Source organism: Leopardus geoffroyi, chromosome A3 (assembly GCF_018350155.1).
Source record: "Leopardus geoffroyi isolate Oge1 chromosome A3, O.geoffroyi_Oge1_pat1.0, whole genome shotgun sequence".
NCBI lineage: Eukaryota > Metazoa > Chordata > Mammalia > Carnivora > Felidae > Leopardus > Leopardus geoffroyi.
This window is the reverse complement of record NC_059336.1, coordinates 104,146,648-104,167,322: the sequence shown is the minus strand read 5'-3', so window position 1 is coordinate 104,167,322 and position 20,675 is coordinate 104,146,648. Positions and strand designations below refer to the sequence as shown.

Sequence of the window (20,675 nt, the reverse complement as noted above, 5' to 3'; positions counted from 1 at the left end):
TGATGAAAGAAATCAAAGATCTAAATAAATGGAAAGACATACCATGTTTATAAATTGAAAGACTCTGCTGTTGTTTTAAGAACCTATGGGTACCCTTTACTTTAAGACTACGGATTGAGAGGGAAAGCAGAGGCAGTAGCCAGTCCTTAAGCTACTTGGGTAATGTCCCATTGCCAAGAACAGCCTAAAGCCAGACTAAAGCATTACTAAATGGATGCCAGCCCCTAAAGAGTACTTCACTGCTTGGTTTTCATTTTTTGACAATCAACCTCAGTGAAGGGGTTACCTGGAGAGTGTGGCAGCTCAGTATTTGTCTCCTTTCCTTCACTGAACACACATGGTGGCCTGGTTTGCTGTCTCCAGGATGACAGCAGGCTCTGGATGGCTCTTGGGGCAAGGCAGGATGCACATATACCCTGCACCTGCCATACAGTGGAGAGGAAGGCTGGCTCCCAAGGTGGTTGACCCTCTTGTTTCCTGACTCTAACGGCCGAGGTGCTGGGGGCTTCTGCGGTATCTCTGCAGTGGTGTTGATGATGGAAGATTTTCTCTCTCTCTCTCTCTCTCTCTCTCTCTCTCTGTATAATTTTTTAAAATATGAAAATAATTCAATAGTGAAATTATTAGCCCACCCCAGGTGGTCTCAGCTATAATTTATGGCTCCACGTCTCCCACCATTGTAATTTTGTTTTGCATTCATTAGGATATGATTTTTTTTTTAAAGAACAATCTCAAGGAATCATAGTTCTGACGACTAACATTAACCACCATGTCACTCATAGATATTGCTGAGGCTGTTATTCTGAAAAGTAAATTAATTTCCCTTGTGTGGGAACCATCTGAATAACATTCACATTCCTCTCTAGGGTGGGCTGATTGACTCTGGAAAGAACCTGCTGCTTCTATGGCAACATGATGTATTGGAAGGCTCTGCCCACCCCAACTTCTCTGGCTTTATTTTGTCCACCCTTTTGTCCTTCCCTGAAATTTGGGAAGAAGAAAATTTGGCTGGTGTTCTTGGATACATAGAAGTGTCAGGTGCTTTTAGAATGCTTCATATTGCTTTCCAGTACACATACACACACACGCACACACACACACACATACAATTTTTCTAACACAGCAGTAAACAGCTTATCTTCTTTTCTGTCAGTAATTTCATTATCTTTAATTTAAGATTGGGTGGAACAGACTTTCCCCTTGACTCTAACTTTTTTTTTACAACAGTTTTAGTGATGCAGAATACATTGGTGCTTTGTTTGGGTTAAAGGAATAAAAGGGGGACTTCTTTTGGGAAATATCAAAATGATTTTTTCTAGATCAAGGCTGAGTAGAAGAGAGGGTAATTTTAGGGACTCAGGATAATGGTAATGACTATGTTGATGAAGACATGCCTTGAAGACCTACTGTGTGTCAGGCGTGGTACTAAACACATATGAGCACTATCTCACTTAGTCTTTACCATCATCGTCAGCCTTATTTAATGGGCTCAACGAGTTTGTGTAACTCACTCAAGTTAACATAGCAAGTGTCAGGATCTGTATGCAAACCAGATTTGTCTGATCCAAAGCCCGGGGTTTAACCACTATTTCCTGCCTCCCCTCTGGTGATGCCTGGGGTGATGGGATGTTGACTTGGTCCCAGGATAGCCTCCCGTGGGCAGCATGAGGCACTGGAAGAGGGTAAGAGCAAATTCAGTGGAGAGGCAGCCAGATTCATCGGTGTTTAATTTGAAGGGGTTTGACCCTTTGTGTGTCAGGTCAGACCGACTGGTGTTTGTGTAATTGAATCCTCACAGAAGAACCTGGAGTTGGCCAATCTTCAGATTCAGAGTGACCCAAGCCTTGCTGTCTACTAGACCTTCATGGTCAGGCTTATAGTGGTTATATTCCAAGATTATAATGTTGACCAGAAGTGGCCCACTCAACGGAAATATGAGCACTGCAGGTTTACTCTGCCTTGTGTTGTCTCTTATCTGAAGGGTTGCTGGCATCTCCACTGGGGTCATCCATCCACTGGTGGGAGGAGTGGCCTGATCCTAATCCCTTATGGTTCCTGCAGCCTGCTCCACTTGGCACTTCTCTTCCAATGCAAATTTACAAGGTGGACAGTCTTTGCAGGCCCGGGTGGCAGGATGTCAGTCCCCACCTGGCACTGGCCATGACTTTAGAACCACAGGCTTCCTGTTGGGGAGGGCCTTTGTATTCCTGGGGGTTTGATACGGTGTGACCTTTGAGAAAGGGGAAGAAGGAATGGCAAAGGCTCTTCCTCTCTGTGTTCTCTGGCCAAGAGAACATGGGCTCTACCGTCTGTTTATGGGTTTGGGGTGGCTGTCTCTGCCCTCTCTATGTAGACTTCGACCCTGACAACAAAGCACCCTCATTTCTTTTCATGTCGGAAATATTTTCATGTTTATAAATTGCCATCGTCATGGACTCCATCACAACCATTAAGGATCACCTATTCTATTCTGTGGTGGTTGGAGTGAGAGACTGGGGAGGGGTCAGAGAAATAAAGTGTCTGAAAGGTGCGAAAGTTATTTGGGATTTCCACGGGATCGGGGGGTGCTTTAAGAACTCTTTCTTGAGGTCATTTTGTCGTGGTTTGATTGTCGTGACAATCAAGGCTACTGTTAAAAAAGCATGTACTTGTATGCTACACACACACGCGCACACACACACACACACACGTGTGCATGCAAATACACACACCTTCTATCTTTCCTACAGACAGATTTAAAGATGCCATTTGAAGAATTGCAGTGAAAACATGGTGATGTAACATCTTGAGCCTGATGTTTTAATGCAGGATTGCTTTGTCAGAACCCGAGGACACGCTATTTAAATGCTCAGCTTCAAAAAATAAATAAATAAATAACAAGGGTTGTGTGTAGCCAGGCCCCTTCCATGATCCCAAGCTTGACCCCAGGGTGGGGTTAGTTAAGGTTGGGTGTGGTGAGGCTTGGTGCTGGGAGTCAAGGTGTCTGTTGACATTACTTGATAATAAGAAGCCGGGTTTTTACATCCTGGCTGGACAGCTGAACCAAATCTGCCGGGTCCAACCAGTGGTGTTAAAATATCCTGCTTTGTAGCTTATTTTCTCTGTGGGTTTCTATGTTCAGGAGCATCCCAGCGAAGGGGAGAAAGGGATAGATGGGCTGTGGGCTCTCTGAGTGGTTGGAGGGTCTCTGTTGGGGGCCAGTGGGGCTGCAGTGGTCCATCTGTGGGGCATTCACAGGCTCACTTGAAGCCTGTCTGTGGCCGAGATTAATGAGGGAAGGTGGCCACAGGGAGTGTGGCCGGGGCCCAGGAATTTGCTCAGCTTTTGTCTGCAGAGGTCAGCACTTTGACAGTGAAGGAGGAAGGTCTTGTCCTTCCTCCCTCCGGCAGCAGGGATGCCCGTGAACCAGCTTGCACCAAGAAGTCTCAGGGTCAAGGGCGAGCCCCAGCCACAAAGCTCCTCTCCTTCTTCCAATTTGACTGGATGTCATTCAGAGTATACTGATGCAATGACGCTGCAGAGCAGGAAACATGTGAAGCAATTATCTTTTTAGTAGGTCACTGGCCTCCTTTGGGAGAAGAGACCAGAGGGAGATGGGAAGGCGGGCAGCTCAGCCACCCCCAGAGGCTGCGAGCGCAGTAGCTGAGCTGGTGATTAATAGCCGTGTCACTTTCCATGAATGTTGCTTTAAGCAGCCGTGTTCAAAATGGAGTGGGAATGAAATAAAACACCCCAAAATAGATATTTCCTCTCTTCCTGATGAGTTGCTACAATCCAGAAATAGCTTTTCAAATCTGTAATTTTAAATGGCACCATTCACAGCATCCTCAGGGCCGTGGCTTTATTTTCACATGGATGTTGTCGTGTGCACACGCACATGCATCACTTTTCGTTTCTAAAGAGCACCAAAGGTTTGAGCTCAGTGACTCTGAGGTTTTCTCGGCACTGAAATAAAAATTATGATTACAGAGAAAAATACAGCCTTTACATGTGTTTTTAAGGAAAAATAGTAACCCAGCGGAGGAAAAGGACAGGAAGAGGATTGTGCCCATATAGATCATACTGGAGCAGTAAAAACGTCTGGCAGGCAGTAATTGCTGGCCAGCTGCAGGGATTACAGTCCTGTGAGCTGTGTTCAGGGCAGCCCGCCAGGACGCTGGCCACCAGAAGTCGGGCCTGGACCATCATGACCCGCAGTGCCATTGCTAGGTCTGAGAGCATAAATAGGAGGGCGACCACACAGCGGCACGACAGGGTTCCTGCACTGACCACACCCTCTCAGAGCACAGAGACTTGAGGCGCCTTCTCTCTGCTGCCTCTGAAGGAGCCAGGCTACCAGTTTGGAGGCTGATGGTGGCAGCCACAGGGGTGACCTCTGGCTGGGTCTCTGGGCAGGAGAAGGGTCACTGGACTGTAGTATCACTTTTGTCCTGCCAAAGAACATATCTGATGGGTGAGAAGCCAGCAGGAACCCTCAGCCCAAAGCTTTGGGGACTGTCACTGTCTTGGGCCAGAGAGAGGGAGGGAGAGAGGGCGGGTGCTGTGCTCTCTCCCCGCTCATGTCTTTCCTCCTGGTCCCTGGCAAAGAACCAAAAACAAAAGCAGACAAGACAAAGCAGCGGTGGGGTGGGTTGTTGGGCATAAAAGCGGAGTGGATTCCTCATCTCATTTGCTTCTTCCATCCCTGTCCTAACTGCCCCTGGCTCCCATTTGGCACTCCAGTGTCTGACCGTTGGCCTTCTGTCGGGACATCCAGCAACTCGTGAACATGCCAAGGGGACCTGGAGGTGGGCGAGGAGTTCGGTGTGGAGCTGCTGGGGGATGGTGGGACATTTCACCTGCCTTCTCTTTCCCAAGAACGCACACTTGGCCAGCCTGGGGCATGTCAAGACGGAATAGGCTGGCCTCTTAGGTTTTATTATTGTTGGGGTCCGGTGAGGCCAACAGAGCAGGGGGTGACCGCCATTGAAAAGATAGCTGTTGACTCACAGTTCCCAAGGGGGGGGGGTGCTGTGCCATGCGGGCCGTATGGGAAAGCAGCAGGGATGGTTAAGAGGCAGAGGGAGCAAGGGGGAAGCAGGGACAAGAACCTTTACTGTGGTTTCTGTGAGAAGGAATGGGGGAGGCAGGGCAAGCAGGCTAAGCACGTTTAGGCTTGGCTAGTTTGAATAATCTCAGAAGGTTCTGGGGCATAGGGGCTGTCCCTAGTTGTCTGGTACCTGGCCTGGGGGGGATAGCGGCCCAGAGTAAAAAAAGTCTGGTAAAGGAGGCGGCTGGGGGGTGTGGGCTTTGAACTGGTTAGTTTGCATATGGAAGAGGGAAACACTACTCAAGCCGAGTAGTCCTTTGTTCTCCTTAGGCACTGGCCCGCCCAAGGGCCAGTCAGCAGGGCCCCAGATGGCAGTGTAAGAAGACATGTGGTCAGTACAGGTGTCCCTCACACCAGCCTGAAAGGGAGAAGCGTTCCCAGGGGGGGCAGGAATAACAGGGGAAGTGCCCAGGGCACCCTGAGGAGAAGTCGCTTTCTGCTTTGATTGGTCTGGTTTGGGTTTCGAAGGGGGCATGTCACGAATAGGAGAACGTGTCCGTGGGAGGAGAGGGCATTCGGCTAAGCCACCAGAAATATGACGTGTGGCAGCCGAATGAGATTGGCGGAGAGCCCTGCCTGGACACAGGCCCAGGATGGGAAGTGTCTGAAGGGGCTTAGCAGGAAAACCAGTTGGGACACTCAAGCAAGGCCAAAGTAGTCTGTTGAATGCCAAGCCGAAGCATTTGGATTCCGTGCTGTGTGAGCTGTCCAGAGCTGTTCTCTTTTGCCCTCTAGTTCTGTTAATGAATTCATAGCCGCAGAGAATGCCTACGCTTGGCCGTATATCATAATCTCAGAACTTAATTAACAAGTAAGGATGCTGATGTAAATGTATTCTGGATGAAAAAAAGAAATCCCCCGCGGCAGGGGTTGAAAACTCAGTGCCTCCCAGGCCTGCAGTGAGCGGAAAGGACCCTGGGGACCACGGGGAACAGCCATGCCCCAGACAGAGAAGTCAGCAGCTTCTGAGCTCCAGTGGAACAGATCACGGGAACGGGGTCCAGAATTGCCAGATCTTCCTAGTTTTCAAGGAAAGCTGGAAATTCAGAGTCTTGTGTAATGTCCCGAGTTTTGTGACATTGCCTGGCAAGTCTGTGGCAGCTCATTAGTGACACTCTTTACTCCCACAGAGCACAAAGAAAGGCACGGCGAGGCCTGCCACATGGGCTCCTGGTGGCCTCTTTCTGCTCTGCACCTGTCACCCTAATTTTACCGTGAGGGTCAAAGAGGAAATGGGATGGTTATAAGGTATGGCCTAACCTGGGAAACTGAGGCACACCAGGTCAGGGGTCGGATCTGTCACCCGAAGACCTTCCCTGAGGTCTTGAGTCAGCCACTCTGTGGCGCTTCGTCTGCATTTACTCACTGGCAAAATCCATTCATTCTTGCTGTGTGGGAGGCCAAGACAAACGCTTCACACACAAAAACAGAGGTTTTGATGGGATGCTGTCCAAAGTGGTATTGCTACTGAAATTATTTTATAGCAAAACAAAAGCTAAAAGGTGCTGCAATCAGCGGCTTCTTTTCCTGGCTGTGTGGAGAAGTTCCCTGCAGTGATGTTCCAGGAGCACATAAGGACGACGGGTGATTGACAGGGCAGGGTGAGCGGGGTACAGGGTTGGGGTCGTGGGGGTCTGCACAAGGCTGTCCTGCCCACGTCGCTTGGTCTTGTTCTCTCCGTGTCCAGGGCTGGGGGCTCAGCAGCTGGGCCGGGCCTCCTTGACCCTGGTGGACGCCCAGCACCTTAGGGGATGCCTGCACAGAGCAGGCACGCGGATGTCCCCCAGTGTCATGTGGCAGGGTCTACCCTCAGCAGACAAACGTTTTAGCCACAGTGACCATAGAGAAAAGATACAGTATAATCATAGCACTTAAAAATGGAAATTGAGAGCGTGGGGACAAATGGAATTTAAAATGCCCCGACATTATGATGACACCATTATTGGATCTGTGATTTCCTTGCTGGTTTTGCAGTGATCCAGCAAAAGCTGAGACGTTTCCCTGCAGGCCGTCTGGCCTCGTTTGGCACCAGGGCCTGCAGGTGTTGGGGTCCGCCGGTGTGGACGGAGGGCAGAGTTGGGTAGCGATCCTTGGACAAGCAGCTGCGGGGTGGTTAGGCCGTGCCCGGGGAGGTCTGTGCGCCTAGAAAACGAGCCTGTGCTCACAGTACTTAAGAGCAGTTCTCCCCATGTGAGCGTCTGGTCGCCCTTACCACCCCCCCCCCCCCCCCCCGCCACCCACACAACAGGAACAGGTTATGAATTCTAGACCACCATATGCACTACACGATCATGGTGGGCTTTTAAGAACAAACAAAGGCAACAGGAAAGCATCAAATTATGTTTAAGAAAGTCTATCGAGTGTAAACATTTTTAAAAGCTCCCGTTTCCCTTCTCTCCTTGTGACTAATAGATACCCTCACCTCACCGGTGTCTGAAGCACGAGTTTTGCTCTGCCGGTTTGATAATATAGCATTACGTGCGCCTGTGTGTGTGTGTGTGTGTGTGTGTGTGTGTGTGTATGCATGTGCACGTGCGTGAGGTGTCCTTTCAAAAATCAGCGTGAAGATCAGAGATGTTCAGAGGGGAGGCTGCCAAACCCAGGGCTGTAGAGCCATCACAGGGGCTGGGGAGGGAGGTGACTTCCGACAGGCCAGGCTTTTTGCAGTCTGCAGCGGAGGGATTCTGTAGGATTAGACCCTGGGTGTTGCCTGTGGGGATAATCCACCCCCCCCCCCCCCCCCCCCCCCCCCCCCCCCCCCCCACTCACGAACTGCTCTAAGGAAGGCCTCGATTCGCCTGGACACCACTGCCTTAGAGCAGCAGCTGTTCATAAAGCACAGTACTTCCGGCGGGTTGTGAACACCTTTCTGTGTGGAACTGCAGGGGGGTTTAGGTGGGCTGAAAGTAATGACCTGCCTGTGAATCTGACGGGAGCAGCGGGGTTAGAGTTGCCTCCTTGTTGAGAATGTCCTTTTGAAATACGTTCTAGGATGTTGCTCCCGTCCTATTAATTATGTCACAAACTTAGTAAAGCTGAATAATTAATGATCGCGGGGCACCCGGAACTATAAAATGCCATGTAAATGTTAAGGAGTAAAAATTACTCTGTGTATTAATTAAACAGATAGGCTGCTTTAAAAATAGTCCATGGTGGGAAGATTAATTTCCAGAAGAGCCAAAAAGCTTTTCTGTTGGACTACCCTAAGAAACTTTTGATATCTAATTATCTCAACCACAGTTTAGGAGACCCGGGCATTCTGTATTCTGAAGTGTTTTAAAGGCAAATGGCTGCTTAGCACTTTTAGCTCTGGAAATGAAGTTGCCTATTGAATTTTGATAAAATTTGTGCCTGCTTGATTCTCTCTAGCCGGAGGCACTTTGGGCCTAAAGCCAAGAAAGAAGTCAAGATCACTGAGCACCAAATACAGACCCTTTGGCGGATGCCTCACCTGGCCACAGCCTTGGCCTTGACCTTCGCCAGCAGGTGAGATGGCTCTCAGGGTTTGCTCTGTAAAAATGAGTGTGAGGTCCTGCCTGGCATTAGTAAGGAGTGAGGGGAGAGGCAGGTGGGGACTTCATTTTCTAAGTGGGGACAGGAAAGTCTGTGGCTAAAATCTGATGTTCAGGTTAAAAGTGATGTCTGAATCTTGATTGTCTGTATATCTGGGTGGATGGGTTCCACAGAGGATTTGAAAAACCTTGAACCAACGTTTCTCCATATTTTCTAAAAGAAACAGACTTGGCTGTTAAAATTTCTCTACCTCTGATAAAGGTTCCAATTTAAATTTTTCAAAAATAGGTCAAAGGTTGTGTGCACATGTACGATTGGGGAGGGGGGTCGGAGTCAGGCTACTGAATAAAATAACGGTGATAGTCCTGTAAATTCACACGGAGCTTTGCATTTTATAGCAGGCTTCCATCTATGCCTCTCAGCTATTCCTCCGCAAAGCCCTGGAATGTTGCCTGGGCAGTTGTGTGTTATCACCACCTTCTGAAGGTCAGAAAATTGGGGATTTGCCTAAGATCACAGGGTCTGGGAGCAGATGCACTGGGAATATAACCCCACACTTTGGACCTTTATCCTGTGTTCTTTCCTCCCTGTGCAATCCTGCTTCTTAGGGAATTAATTTCTGAGTAATTTAGAATCGGTGTGTCTTTGAAATTTACTGCACCGATGGGTAGGCTGGTGCCAGGCTTTACAAAAGGAGGGTAATCGGGAGGGCCCTGCCAGTCTCGTGTGCAGCTAGCTTGTGGGGCTGCCTGGCTGGGAGGGGCATGAGCAGGCACACCTCTGCTCTTACTGCACTCAAGCCCGGCATTCCACGGTTCCCGAACAGCAAATCCTACAGACTGAGCTTCAGGTACCACTAAGATCGATCAATCCAAGCCACCCAGAAGAAAAGAAATGTAAATCACTCACACCCAACATCTTACTTAAAATATTTTTGAGTGGTTTTTGAGATTTAATTTGCACATGGTAAAATGCACAGCTTTTAGGGTATAGTTCAATGACAAGCATATACCCTTGTGTAATGAATGCTCAAACCAAATATGAAACATTTCCCTCTTTGGGGCACCTCCCTCACTCTCTGCCTCTCCCGCACACACTTTCTGTCTCTGTCTCTGTCTCTCTCTCAAAAATAAATAAACATTAACATTTTTTTAAATTAAAAAATTAAAAAAAAAATTTCCCTCTTTGCAGTTGGCCCTCACCTCGAGAGACAACCACCTTTCTGAGTTCCACTCCCAGAGCTTAATTTTGTCAGTTCTTGAGCTTCCTGTAAATGGAAACATACAGTATATATTTTTTGCGTGTGTCCAGTTTATTTCATTCAACACAATGTCTTAATGTTCCTCAATGTTGTTGATAGTTTATTAATTTTTAGTGCTGAGTAGTAACATTAAATAAATAAACCACAATTTTTTAATACATTCTCCCAGGGCTGGACATTTGGGTTGTGTCTAATCTTTTAGCTACTGTGAATAAGACACCAGTGAATATTCTCATCCAAGGTTTTCATTTTTCTTAGGGTATTTACTTGCAGGGTAATTGCATATGTGTATGTCTAAATTTATAGAAACTGCCATTTTTCAGAGAGGTAGTACCATTTTATATTCATTTCAGCAATGCATGAGAGTCCTGGTTACTCTATTCTGAGATAAAAACTGGTGTCTCAAAACTGTTGCAAAAAAAAAAAAAATCAGGTTGTATGAGTCATCTAAGTCTGTTCTTTTTCAAAATTTTCTTGGCTGTTTTGACTTGTCTGGGCACTTTGTATTTCTGTATACAATTTTGGATCTGCTTACCAGGTTTTTAGTTTTTGTTTTTTTTTGTTTTTTTGAACACAAAGCCTGATTGGATTTATTTGAGATTGCATGGAATCTATTTTTTTTTTATTAAATATAATTTGTCAAATTGGTTTCCATACAAGACCCAGTGCTCATCCCAACAGGTGTCCTCCTCAATGCCCATCACCCACTTTCCCCTCTCTCCCACTCCCCATCAATCCTCAGTTTGTTCTCAGTATTTAAGAGTCTCTTATGGTTTGCCTCCCTCCCTCTCTGTAACTTTTTTTTTGCTCCCCCTCCCCCAGGGTCTTCTGTTAAATTTCTCAGGATCCACATATGAGTGAAAACATATGGTACCTGTCTTTCTCTGACTGACTTATTTCACTTAGCATAATGCCCTCCAGTTCCATCTATGTTGCTACAAATGGACAGATTTCATTCTTTCTCATCGCCAAGTAGTATTCCATTGTATATATAAACCACATCTTCTCTATCCATTCGTCAGTTGATGGACATTTAGGCTTTTTCCATAATTTGGCTATTATTGAAAGTGCTGCTATAAACCTTGGGGTACATATGCCCCTTGCATGGAATCTATTAAGCAATTTGGGCAGTACTGGGTCTTTCAAATCTAAGAAGATGGTTTGTCTCTCTTTATATAGGAATTTAATTTTTCTTAGTGTTTTATAATTTACAGTGTAGAGGTCTTTCACATTTTTTACTAAATTTATTCAAATAGAATTGCTTTTAAAATTTAATTACCAAATGTTTCTTAATGTCATGTAGAAATATAATTGAATTTTTTATATTAACCTCTTATATTCTCACTGAATTCACTTAGTAGATTTAGTAGTTTCATTATAGACTCTTTAGGATTTTCTATATATATCATCATGTCACATGTAGATGAAGAGAGTTTTACTTCTTCCTTGCCAACATTTATGCCTTTTAAAAATTCTTTTTCTTGTCTTATTGGACTGGCTAAAACCTACAGTAAAATATTGAATAACAATGGTGAGAGTGGACATTCTTATTTTGTTCCTGATTTTGGAAGAAAAGTATTCCATATTTCCCTATTAAGTGTGAACATTCACTGAAGGGTTTTTGTGGGGTGCCTTTTATTAGACTGAGGAAGTTCCTTTCTACTCCTAGTTGGCTGGATATTTTTATCATGAATATTGGATTTTGACTTAATTTTTCTATTTAGCTGATCATATGAGATTTCTTCATTCTATTAATGAAGTGAGTTACATTGATTACTTTTCAAATATTGAGCTGGATTTGCATTCTTTAATTGGTCATAATGTGTTATAATATTTTTATATTATTGGATTCAAATTGGTCATGTTTGGATAAGGATTTTTGTGTTTATATCTGTGAAGAATATACTTTTCTTTCCTTTGAAATGTCCTTGTTAGGTTTTGGTATAAGGGCTATGCTGTCCTCATAACATGAATAAGAAAGTGGTCCCTTTTCCTGTATTTTCTCACGGAGTTTTTATAAGATTGGTATTATTTCTTCCTTAAATTTGATAGTATTTACTAAGAAGCCATCTGGGCATTTTTTTTAATACAAAGATTTTTGATTACTCTATTAATTTCTTCAACAAATATGAATCTTAAGATTACCAAGTTCTTAGGGGCGCCTGCATGGCTCAGTTGGTTAAGCATCCAAAGCTTGATTTAAGTTCAGGTCATGATATCATGGTTTGTGAGTTTGAGCCCCACATTGGGCTCTGTGTTGGCAGCATGGAGTCTGCTTGGGATTCTCTCTCTTTCTCTCCCTCTCTGCTCCTCCCTGTGTGCTCTCTCTCTCTTTCTCTGAAAGTAAATAAATTAATTAAAAAAAAAAAAAAGATTACCAAGTTCTTCTGTGTTAGTTTTGTTACTTTGTGTATTTCAAGGAGTTTGTCCTTTTCTGCTAATTTGTAAACTTTAAGTTGTCATTAATATTTTCTTATTATAATATTAATGTCTATAGGATCTGTAGTGATGACCTTATTCCTAATATAATTTTTGGCTTTTTGAGGGGGGTCAATTTTGCCAGCCATTTATCAGTTTTGTTAATCTTTTCAAATAATATACTTTTGTCTTGAATGCTTTTGTTACATTTTTATGCATTTTTTGTTATTGATTTAATTTCTTGTCTTTATTATGTTCTCATTTCTATTTAGTTGGGAATTAATTTGCTCTTTTTTTCTAGCTTGTTGCTCTAAAACCTTTCTGTATAAAATAAAAATGTATTGTTAACAAAATTTCTGCTAATTTTATTTTGTGTATTTGTAAGCTTTGTTTTTTAGCACATACAGATTTTTGGGTTATTATTTCTTCTAGAGGAAGTTAGCCTATTATATTCATTAATATTTCTCTTCATTTCTGGTAATTTTTCTTGTCTTGAAGTCTACTTTCTTTGGTATTGATATTACCATACTGGTTTTTTATGCTTAGTGTTTATCTAAGCATATGCTTAGTGGTATATCTCTGTATATCTAAGCATATATGATATGCTTAGTGGTATATCTCTTCCCAACCTTTTATTTTAACCTGTCATTGTATCAACCTATGTGGGTCACGGTAAGATTTTTATAAATAGCGCATGGTGAGATCTTGCTTTTTTATCCAATTTGATAATCTTTTAATTTGGAATGTTAAGCTCATTTTTAATTACCGTAGTTCCTAATATAGTTAAGTCTACTGTTTTGGTACTTGCCTTGTCCTGTCTTTTCTTGGTTTCTTCATTCCCTCTTTCTTCTTCTTGTGAATACTGTAAGTATTGTAATATGCATCCTTATCTTGCCAGTATCCACCTTGAATTGGCATTATATCACTTTATATATAATGTAAACTTATAAGACTATAATTCTTTCTTTTTTAGGCGGTTATTGAGTAATTTCTTAGTTCTATATTATCTCCTCTCTCCTTTTACCTGTACTTGTTTTCTTTTTCTTTTTCCCAAGAATCTGGAGTGTATTTAAGCTCCTTTAAGGGTGATTCTAGCGAGCCAACAGAGTTGAGAACCACAGGAGCTTTTTAGGGAGCTTCCTAGTGTGACCTGAAAATAAACTTCACTAACAGATAAAAGGCAGCAGCATTAAATTATCATGAAAATTTACATTGGGTCAAAGTAATCTGATGATGAAACCTGATAATTTTTCACATGTATAGCAAAGGAAAATAAAATTCATCTTAGAATTTTTTGCCCAGCGTTACTTGTAAGTATTACAAAGAGGCAAGAGAATCTACACATTTACTTCTCTGTCCGCTATTTACAAATCCATGGCCCATGAAGTTAATAGATCACATAACGAAGAGCCGCCATATATTCCACATTTATATGTGTATATATACACATATATATGTGCACCTGTATAACAGAAGTGTGATATGTGCAACACGTTTCCTTTTTCTTCAGCTCTACTTATTTTTTATCTTGGTTTAAACTTAATTTATCTTTATTTTATAAGCTCTGTATTGATACTATTAGTAAAAATTAAAATTTCTCTTGATTTTAGAGAGACACCCCACAAATGCCAAGATCAGAGAAATAGAGAGGTCACAATTCTAGCTTAAGGTTTCAAGGGGAGCGATAAAAGGTGATTAATGGAAATTAATTAATTAATAAAAAATCACAGAATCCTAAAAAAAAAAATCACATGCCATGCATGGGTAATAGTACTGAACAGGACAGGGTCAGGTCCACACCTCATCAAGCTGTCAGTCTAATTGACCCCAAGACCATCCAGACTTTCCTGACCTTCACCTCCTTACACACTCTGTGGTTTCTGGCCTTGCTCAGGGTCTCCACTGTGGCTCTGTTGATCCTTCGTCTTGTCTTGTCTTGCCTTGCCTTGCCTTGCTTTGCCTTTCCTTCCCTTGCCTTTCCTTGCCTTTCCTTGCCTTGCCTTTCCTTGCCTTGCCTTGCCTTGCCTTGCCTTGCCTTTCCTTGCCTTGCCTTTCCTTTCCTTTCCTTTCCTTTCCTTTCCTTTCCTTTCCCTTTCTCTCTCTCTCTCTCTCTTACTCCTCCCACCTCTCTCCCCCCCCAACCCTTCTCTCTACCCACCTACTGCAGCAGGGGTTGACCCACTGAAAATCTGGCTATTGGAATCTCTAGGAAGAAACACTTCAACCATGGAGGAAAAGGCTGTCTGTGTTTTAAAACAAGCCCAGAGAGAAGCTGGTGTTTTCTGTAACATATCCTGGCTTTCTTGTTTCTCTCTAGTTTATAGCCCCTGTTGTCCCTTCTCTGACTTGTGAGGAAATAGTTCAATGAAGCTGGTTGTAACATGATAAAACTTTATGCTAAGTACCTCTCCCCACTTCACACCCATTTTTTAATTAAAAAAAATTTTTTTTTAATGTTTTTATTTATTTTTGAGACAGAGAGAGCAGAGAGAGAGGGAGACACAGAATCCGAAGCAGGCTCCAGGCTCTGAGCTGTCAGCACAGAGCCCGACACGGGGCTCGAACTCACAGACTGTGAGATCATGACCTGAGCCGAAGTCGGACGCTTAACCGACTGAGCCACCCAGGTGCCCCTTCACACCCATTTTTTAAGAAAGCTATCAGACCTTGCTTCTAGACCCCATCTCCTAATTCTCATGGGTATAATGATGCCAGTCAACTGGCTTCAAGTTTCAGGGTCTGGGTAACCTCAGGTTTGATGAGTTCAATGTTTAGTCAATGTGCTGGGTCCTCCTCAAGCACAGAGAAACACTCGTGAGAGTAGCCTACACCTTAAGTGTCTGGGTCTGGAGTTGACTGAGCAGGAAAAGTGCCACCGGCTAGGTCAGCCGGCCCTGCCTCTCCTCCCTTCTAATGTGACAAAAATGAATAATTAGCGCTTCGCTTCACAGTTAAAAGGTAGGTAATAGAAATGAGGTGGAATGGCTTCTGTCAGTGCACGTGTGTTTACATATTCAGTAAGCACACGGGACCTCGCTGGTAGGTTCACCAGGTAAAATACAGTCGCCCAAATTTGAATCTCAGACGTCCAATGTATAATTTTTTAGTCTAAGCACATCCCAGCACCTGAACTAAAACTTATGCATTGTTTAACTGAAATTCTCCTGTTTCTACTTGTTAAATCTGGCGGTGGTCCTTGCTAGGTCCTGGACGTGTGCTAGGGCTCGAGTCAGACACGGTCCCTGCCACACGGAGTATGCCATGCCTTGTCTGGGGTCTGGCAGTAGCAGGTGGGCAAGCCACTTACCCTCTTCCTTATCCCCTTTCTTCGCCACTGCCCTCACAGGTCTGGAGACAGGGAGGACCTGTCTAGCCCTTAGTGAGTGCCACTACCCCACCCCCCCCTCCCCCTGCATCACTCACAGTCCCTTGCCTTTAACAAGGAGAGGATGTCCTTTGGAGCCTGTTCAGTTCAGGAAGAGATGGGACCCTTCTCCCCACCGGCTCGTCAGCCTCTGGCTAGCGGGGCTGGCTTGATGAGGCAAGGGCTGGTGTGGTGGGGGCCTCTGAGAGAGACGATGGGCTCCTGAAGAGCCTGCCAAGGCTTTTTTCCCTGCCTACCCTCTCCAGAACTGGCAGATGTGTTCCCTCCTCCCTTCTTCACACGACCTGTGTGTCAGGCACCTTGCCAGCCCCCGAGGACCGGCAACCAACAGCCCTGCCTGGGTGGCCAGGTAGGATTCCTGTTTTCTGCCTTTGGCCATGGGTGCCATCCTTGGGTCTCTTACTAAACTCTTCCCATAGGGCCCAGGACATCCCAAGCTGGCTTCCCACTGCTGAGTGCTGATGACACCCTGCATGCTTCCTGGCTCAGGGGCGCACTGGTGGGCATCTTGGCATGCGGGTCTTGCACCGCCCGGCTGATGCCCTCTATGTTCTCATCCACTGACTGCGATGGCAGAACCCCTCCTGAGGTAGCCGTAATGCTCAGTAAATGTCAGCTGTCGTTGTTGCCATCACCGCTGAAACTCAAGTTTCCTACCCTCACCTTACCAATAGCCACATTGTGACAAGGTTTCCTCCTGCATGGAAATCACTCAAGGCCCTCCCTCTTTATCATCTCACCTGGACCCTCCCCAGCTCCCCTTCCTGCACCCTGTCCCCCACATGCAGCCTGGCCTCATCAGATACATGCTCCACCAGCAACTACATCTGAATAGAATCTGAACTCCACTTGACTGCTGGACCCTCCTAGGACCCTCCAAAGCCTTCCGTACTGGATACCCTTAAGCTCTCTCCTGTGGCACTTTCCTCTGTCTGGCCCCTGCCAGCCTCCACCCCACTGTGTCTTCTCTCCTCTACCTTGAGGTTCCGTACTCAGCCTCTGCCCTGCTTTGGCCTTCCCTGCAAGCAGCGTCCTCAGCCTGTCTCCACATCCATCTCTCACGTCTTGGTCTTTCCTCACTGGCAGTTCGTAGATACAGTTCAGACTGGCATCTCCTCCGGGACACCTTCTCTGAGTCTCTCTTGGAATAAGGAGCCCCTTTAGAAGCTTCTTGGAGCAGCAGCCTGCGCCCCCTCTTGTTACTGCACCATTACGATTGGTTTGAGGTTGTGCAGGCTTCACACATAGAAACTGTGGGTCCTTAATTTGGCATCTCCACACCTAACGGTAGGTACCTAGCTCTCTGCACAGGTTGCTTCAGCTGAACTGAATGAAATTGCCTTGTGTGATTACATCACACTTGGCCACGTAGTTGTTCGAAGCTTTGCTTTTCAACTTTCTGTTGGTCCCTAAAGCAGAAGTTACGTGGCGGGAAGGAGTTAGTCCAAGAGCTCGCTGGCCAGTGCAGTTGGTAGCTGATACCTCTCCTGGGAGTCGTTTAGTGGGATTTGCTACTACAATGAATTTCCTAGCTTTTAATTTCAGTATTTTAAGTGTACCAGCCAAAAGGAGTATTTTGGGCCCACCTCACCTCTTATTCATTCAAGGCTGGGTTCCAGGTCGGTGGGGGTGGTGGGGGGTGGGTCACAGCACCATTGCTGTTATCTTTCACTGGGATTCTCTCATTTTCTCTCACAGTCTCTTCTTACCCAACATCTTTTTTTTAATGTTTGTTTTTTTATTTATTTAAAATGCGTATTTATTTTTGAGAGACAGAGCACGAGCACAGGAGGGACAGAGAGAGGGAGACATAGAATCTGAAGCAGGCTCCAGGCTCTGAGCTGTCAGCACAGAGCCCAATGTGGGGCTCAAACTTATGAACCGAGAGATTGGGACCTGAGCCGAAGTTGGACGCTCAACCGACTGAGCTACCCAGGCGCCCCTTTTTATTTATTTTTGATGGGGGGGGGGGGGAGAGAGAGAGAGAGAGAGAGAGAGAGAGAGAGAGAATCTGAAGCAAGCTCCATGCTGTCAGCTCAGAGCCCAACATGGGGCTCAGTCTCACGAACCATATGATCATGACCTGAGCTGAAATTAAGTCAGACACTTAACTGACTGAGCCACCCAGGCGCCCCCACCCAACATCTTTAAGAATAAAATTACAATAATAACTAACACATATTCTATTGCTTATCATGTATCACATACTGTCCTTAGTAACTTCTTTAACACCTCAGACAACTCACCAAGTGTCTCCTTGTTTTTTAATTGATGTTTCCATAATACCTAGAACAGTGCCTGGCACAAAATAAGATTTCATTAAGGTGAAATGGTACTTTATGACTTCAGAAACTGTTCTTGTCAAAGAATGGAGTCCAGGATATTTAAGTGCTTTGGATATTCCTCAGCAAATGAACACCACCATTTGTGCATTGAACTGTGTTTTTAATATAATCCTGAAACCTTATTGCCAAAAAGTCTTGTCTGCTGTTTTTATGTAAAACAGACTTTTGTAAATTGAATCCTGCCCTCTCACTGACTTAACAGTTTTAGAGATACTCCGCATTTCTCCTGAATCTCACCCTGTGGGTGGGTTCTAATAATTCAAGTGGCTGTAACAAATACCTTGCATTTCTAGAGGCACTGCCTATAAAATAAACGTATTTCAAAATGAGGAATAATTTTTCCACAGAATCCATAAATCCTAATTTATCCTCTGGGCCACTCTGAGTTTCTCGTATCAGATATTCTCAAGATACGCACCTTCTGGGCTCTACCATACCCTGCACGTGGGGGGCTTCTCAGTTCCCCTTTGCAAGCAGACATGAGAGTATGTTAAAGAATTAGAGTCACTGGGTGCACCTTTGTGTCTGGGAGACAGAGGCTCCCCTCCGCGGGGTCTATGTCTTGTCAATGTTAAGTAAAATCACAGGCCAGCGTTGGAAAGAAATCTCACTAGACCTCTGCTAGGAGAGAGTCTCATGAGTCTTTCTTTTCTTAAAGCAGATTTATTTCTTATTCCCCACCCATTTCTACCCTAGAGAATGTCTAGGGCTCTGTGTGTGTGTGTGTGTGTGTGTGTGTGTGTGTGTGTGTTTAGGGAGGTCAGCAGGGAGTCATATATACATTTTTTTTAAAATGCTCAGCTCTGGGATTCTCTGAGAATTATTGTATGGCAGTCACAGTGAAAGACATGGGGGGTGGTGCTATAGCAGATGAAGAATGCTATTAACTTCCTCAGGGCACTGGCAAACTCGTTATTCATCATGAAAAGAGCATGTTTAGGACTAGAGAGTCCTGGGTTTGAATCCTAGCACCGCTCTGCTCTGGGAGACCTAGACTTAGGTATGTAGCCTCACTCGGACCTCTGTTTCCCCATCTATAAAATGGGGATATAATTTCCTGTTTCATGGGGTTATTGGAAGGACAAAGTTAGATGAAGTGTCAATGAAACAAATGATGATTTCCCTGTATTTCCATTTGTCCCAGCTTATTGGTCTCAGTTCTGAGGTTGGATGGCAGTCTTTCCTGTTTGCTGTAGAATGAGGTCCAATGCAACATCTTTTGCATGTTCAGGTTTCACTGAGGAAACAAGGATATTCAGACATTGCAATATTATCCTATGGGTGGAAAAAGGTAAATACCTTGAGCCAAAATTGATTTTGTCATTAATTAAATGAAGAGGCAAGCCCCAGAATGGGAGGGAATGTTTGCCATACATGTATCTTACAAGGGAACATTAAAGGGGACATGTGAAAACACGGAAAATAAAATTCAGCTAAAAACAAGATGGGCAAGCCAATAGAGTATGCACAAAAGAATCGAATAGACGCTTAACAAAAGCAAATGTATGACTGATCAGCCAATGCATACATAAAAAGATGCTAGTTATCAGGGAAAAGCCATGATGATACGCCATTCCATATCCACTAGACTGACTAAAATTAAAAAGACTGAAAAGACCAACTATTGGCAGACGTGGAACAACTAGAATTCTGCACTGCGGGTAGGAATGTAAAATTGCACAAACACTTTGGAAAACTGTTTGGCAGTTTCTTCAAACATTAAAAACGTATCTACCATATGACCCAGTCACTTCCCTCCTACATATTTACTAAAGAGAAATAAAGACATATGTCTCCTCTAAGATTTTTTACATGAGTTTCCATAGTGTTTTCTTTGTAACAGCCCTAAACTGGAAACAACCAGAATGTTCATCAACAGTGAATGCAAAAATGATGGGTTGTCTGTGCATTGCACAGAGTGGAATTCTGGTCAGCAATAAAAAGGAACAAATGCTACAGTAAGGATGAATCTCAAAATAGTGTACTGATTGAAAGAAGCAAGACATAACATATTGTACAATCTTATTTACATAAAATGTAAACTAATCTTTACCGACAAGCAGCAGGTTAGTGGTTGGCTGGAGAATGGGGATCGAGGAAAGGATGGACTGCAAAAAGACATGAAGCATTTTTTTTGGAAGGTGTTGGAAATGTTCTGTAGCTTGACTCTAGTATTATGGGTATTTACAGTCGTCAAAACTCTTTAAATGGCATGCTTTGAATGAATGAATGCAGTCTGTCGTAAAATAAATTATCCTCAATGATGTTGATAAGGAAGAAAGATAAATTATGTAAAGCAAAAATGCAATGAATTTTAAAACATGCAGAATATATAAAATATATTCTCTATATATGCATAGAATATATATATATATATATATATATATATATATATATATATATATATATAATCTCAAAAGTAGCACAATGGGGGGGAGAATAAAATGGAAGTGTATTGTTGTATTATAAAGTTATTACATTATCGGAGAAGTGGTGCAATATTATTTGAGAGAAGAATGTGTCAGGTTAAAGACGCATAGGTTAGACCATAAAAATCACTAAAAAACATAAAAGTAACATAGTTAAAGCTGGAACACCGACTTCAGCCAGGTCACGATCTCGCGGTCCGTGAGTTCGAGCCCCGCATCGGGCTCTGGGCTGATG

General features: G+C 44.2%; 1 protein-coding gene across 1 annotated transcript in view; it reads left to right on the top strand.

The window, feature by feature from the left end:
- Positions 1 to 20,675, top strand: part of ACOXL (acyl-CoA oxidase like) — a 341,271-nt gene that overhangs the window by 145,041 nt on the left and 175,555 nt on the right. The window contains exon 11 of the mRNA XM_045446915.1: positions 8,459 to 8,575. Coding sequence (XP_045302871.1) covers positions 8,459 to 8,575 — 117 coding nt within the window. The remainder of the gene's footprint in view (positions 1 to 8,458; positions 8,576 to 20,675) is intronic.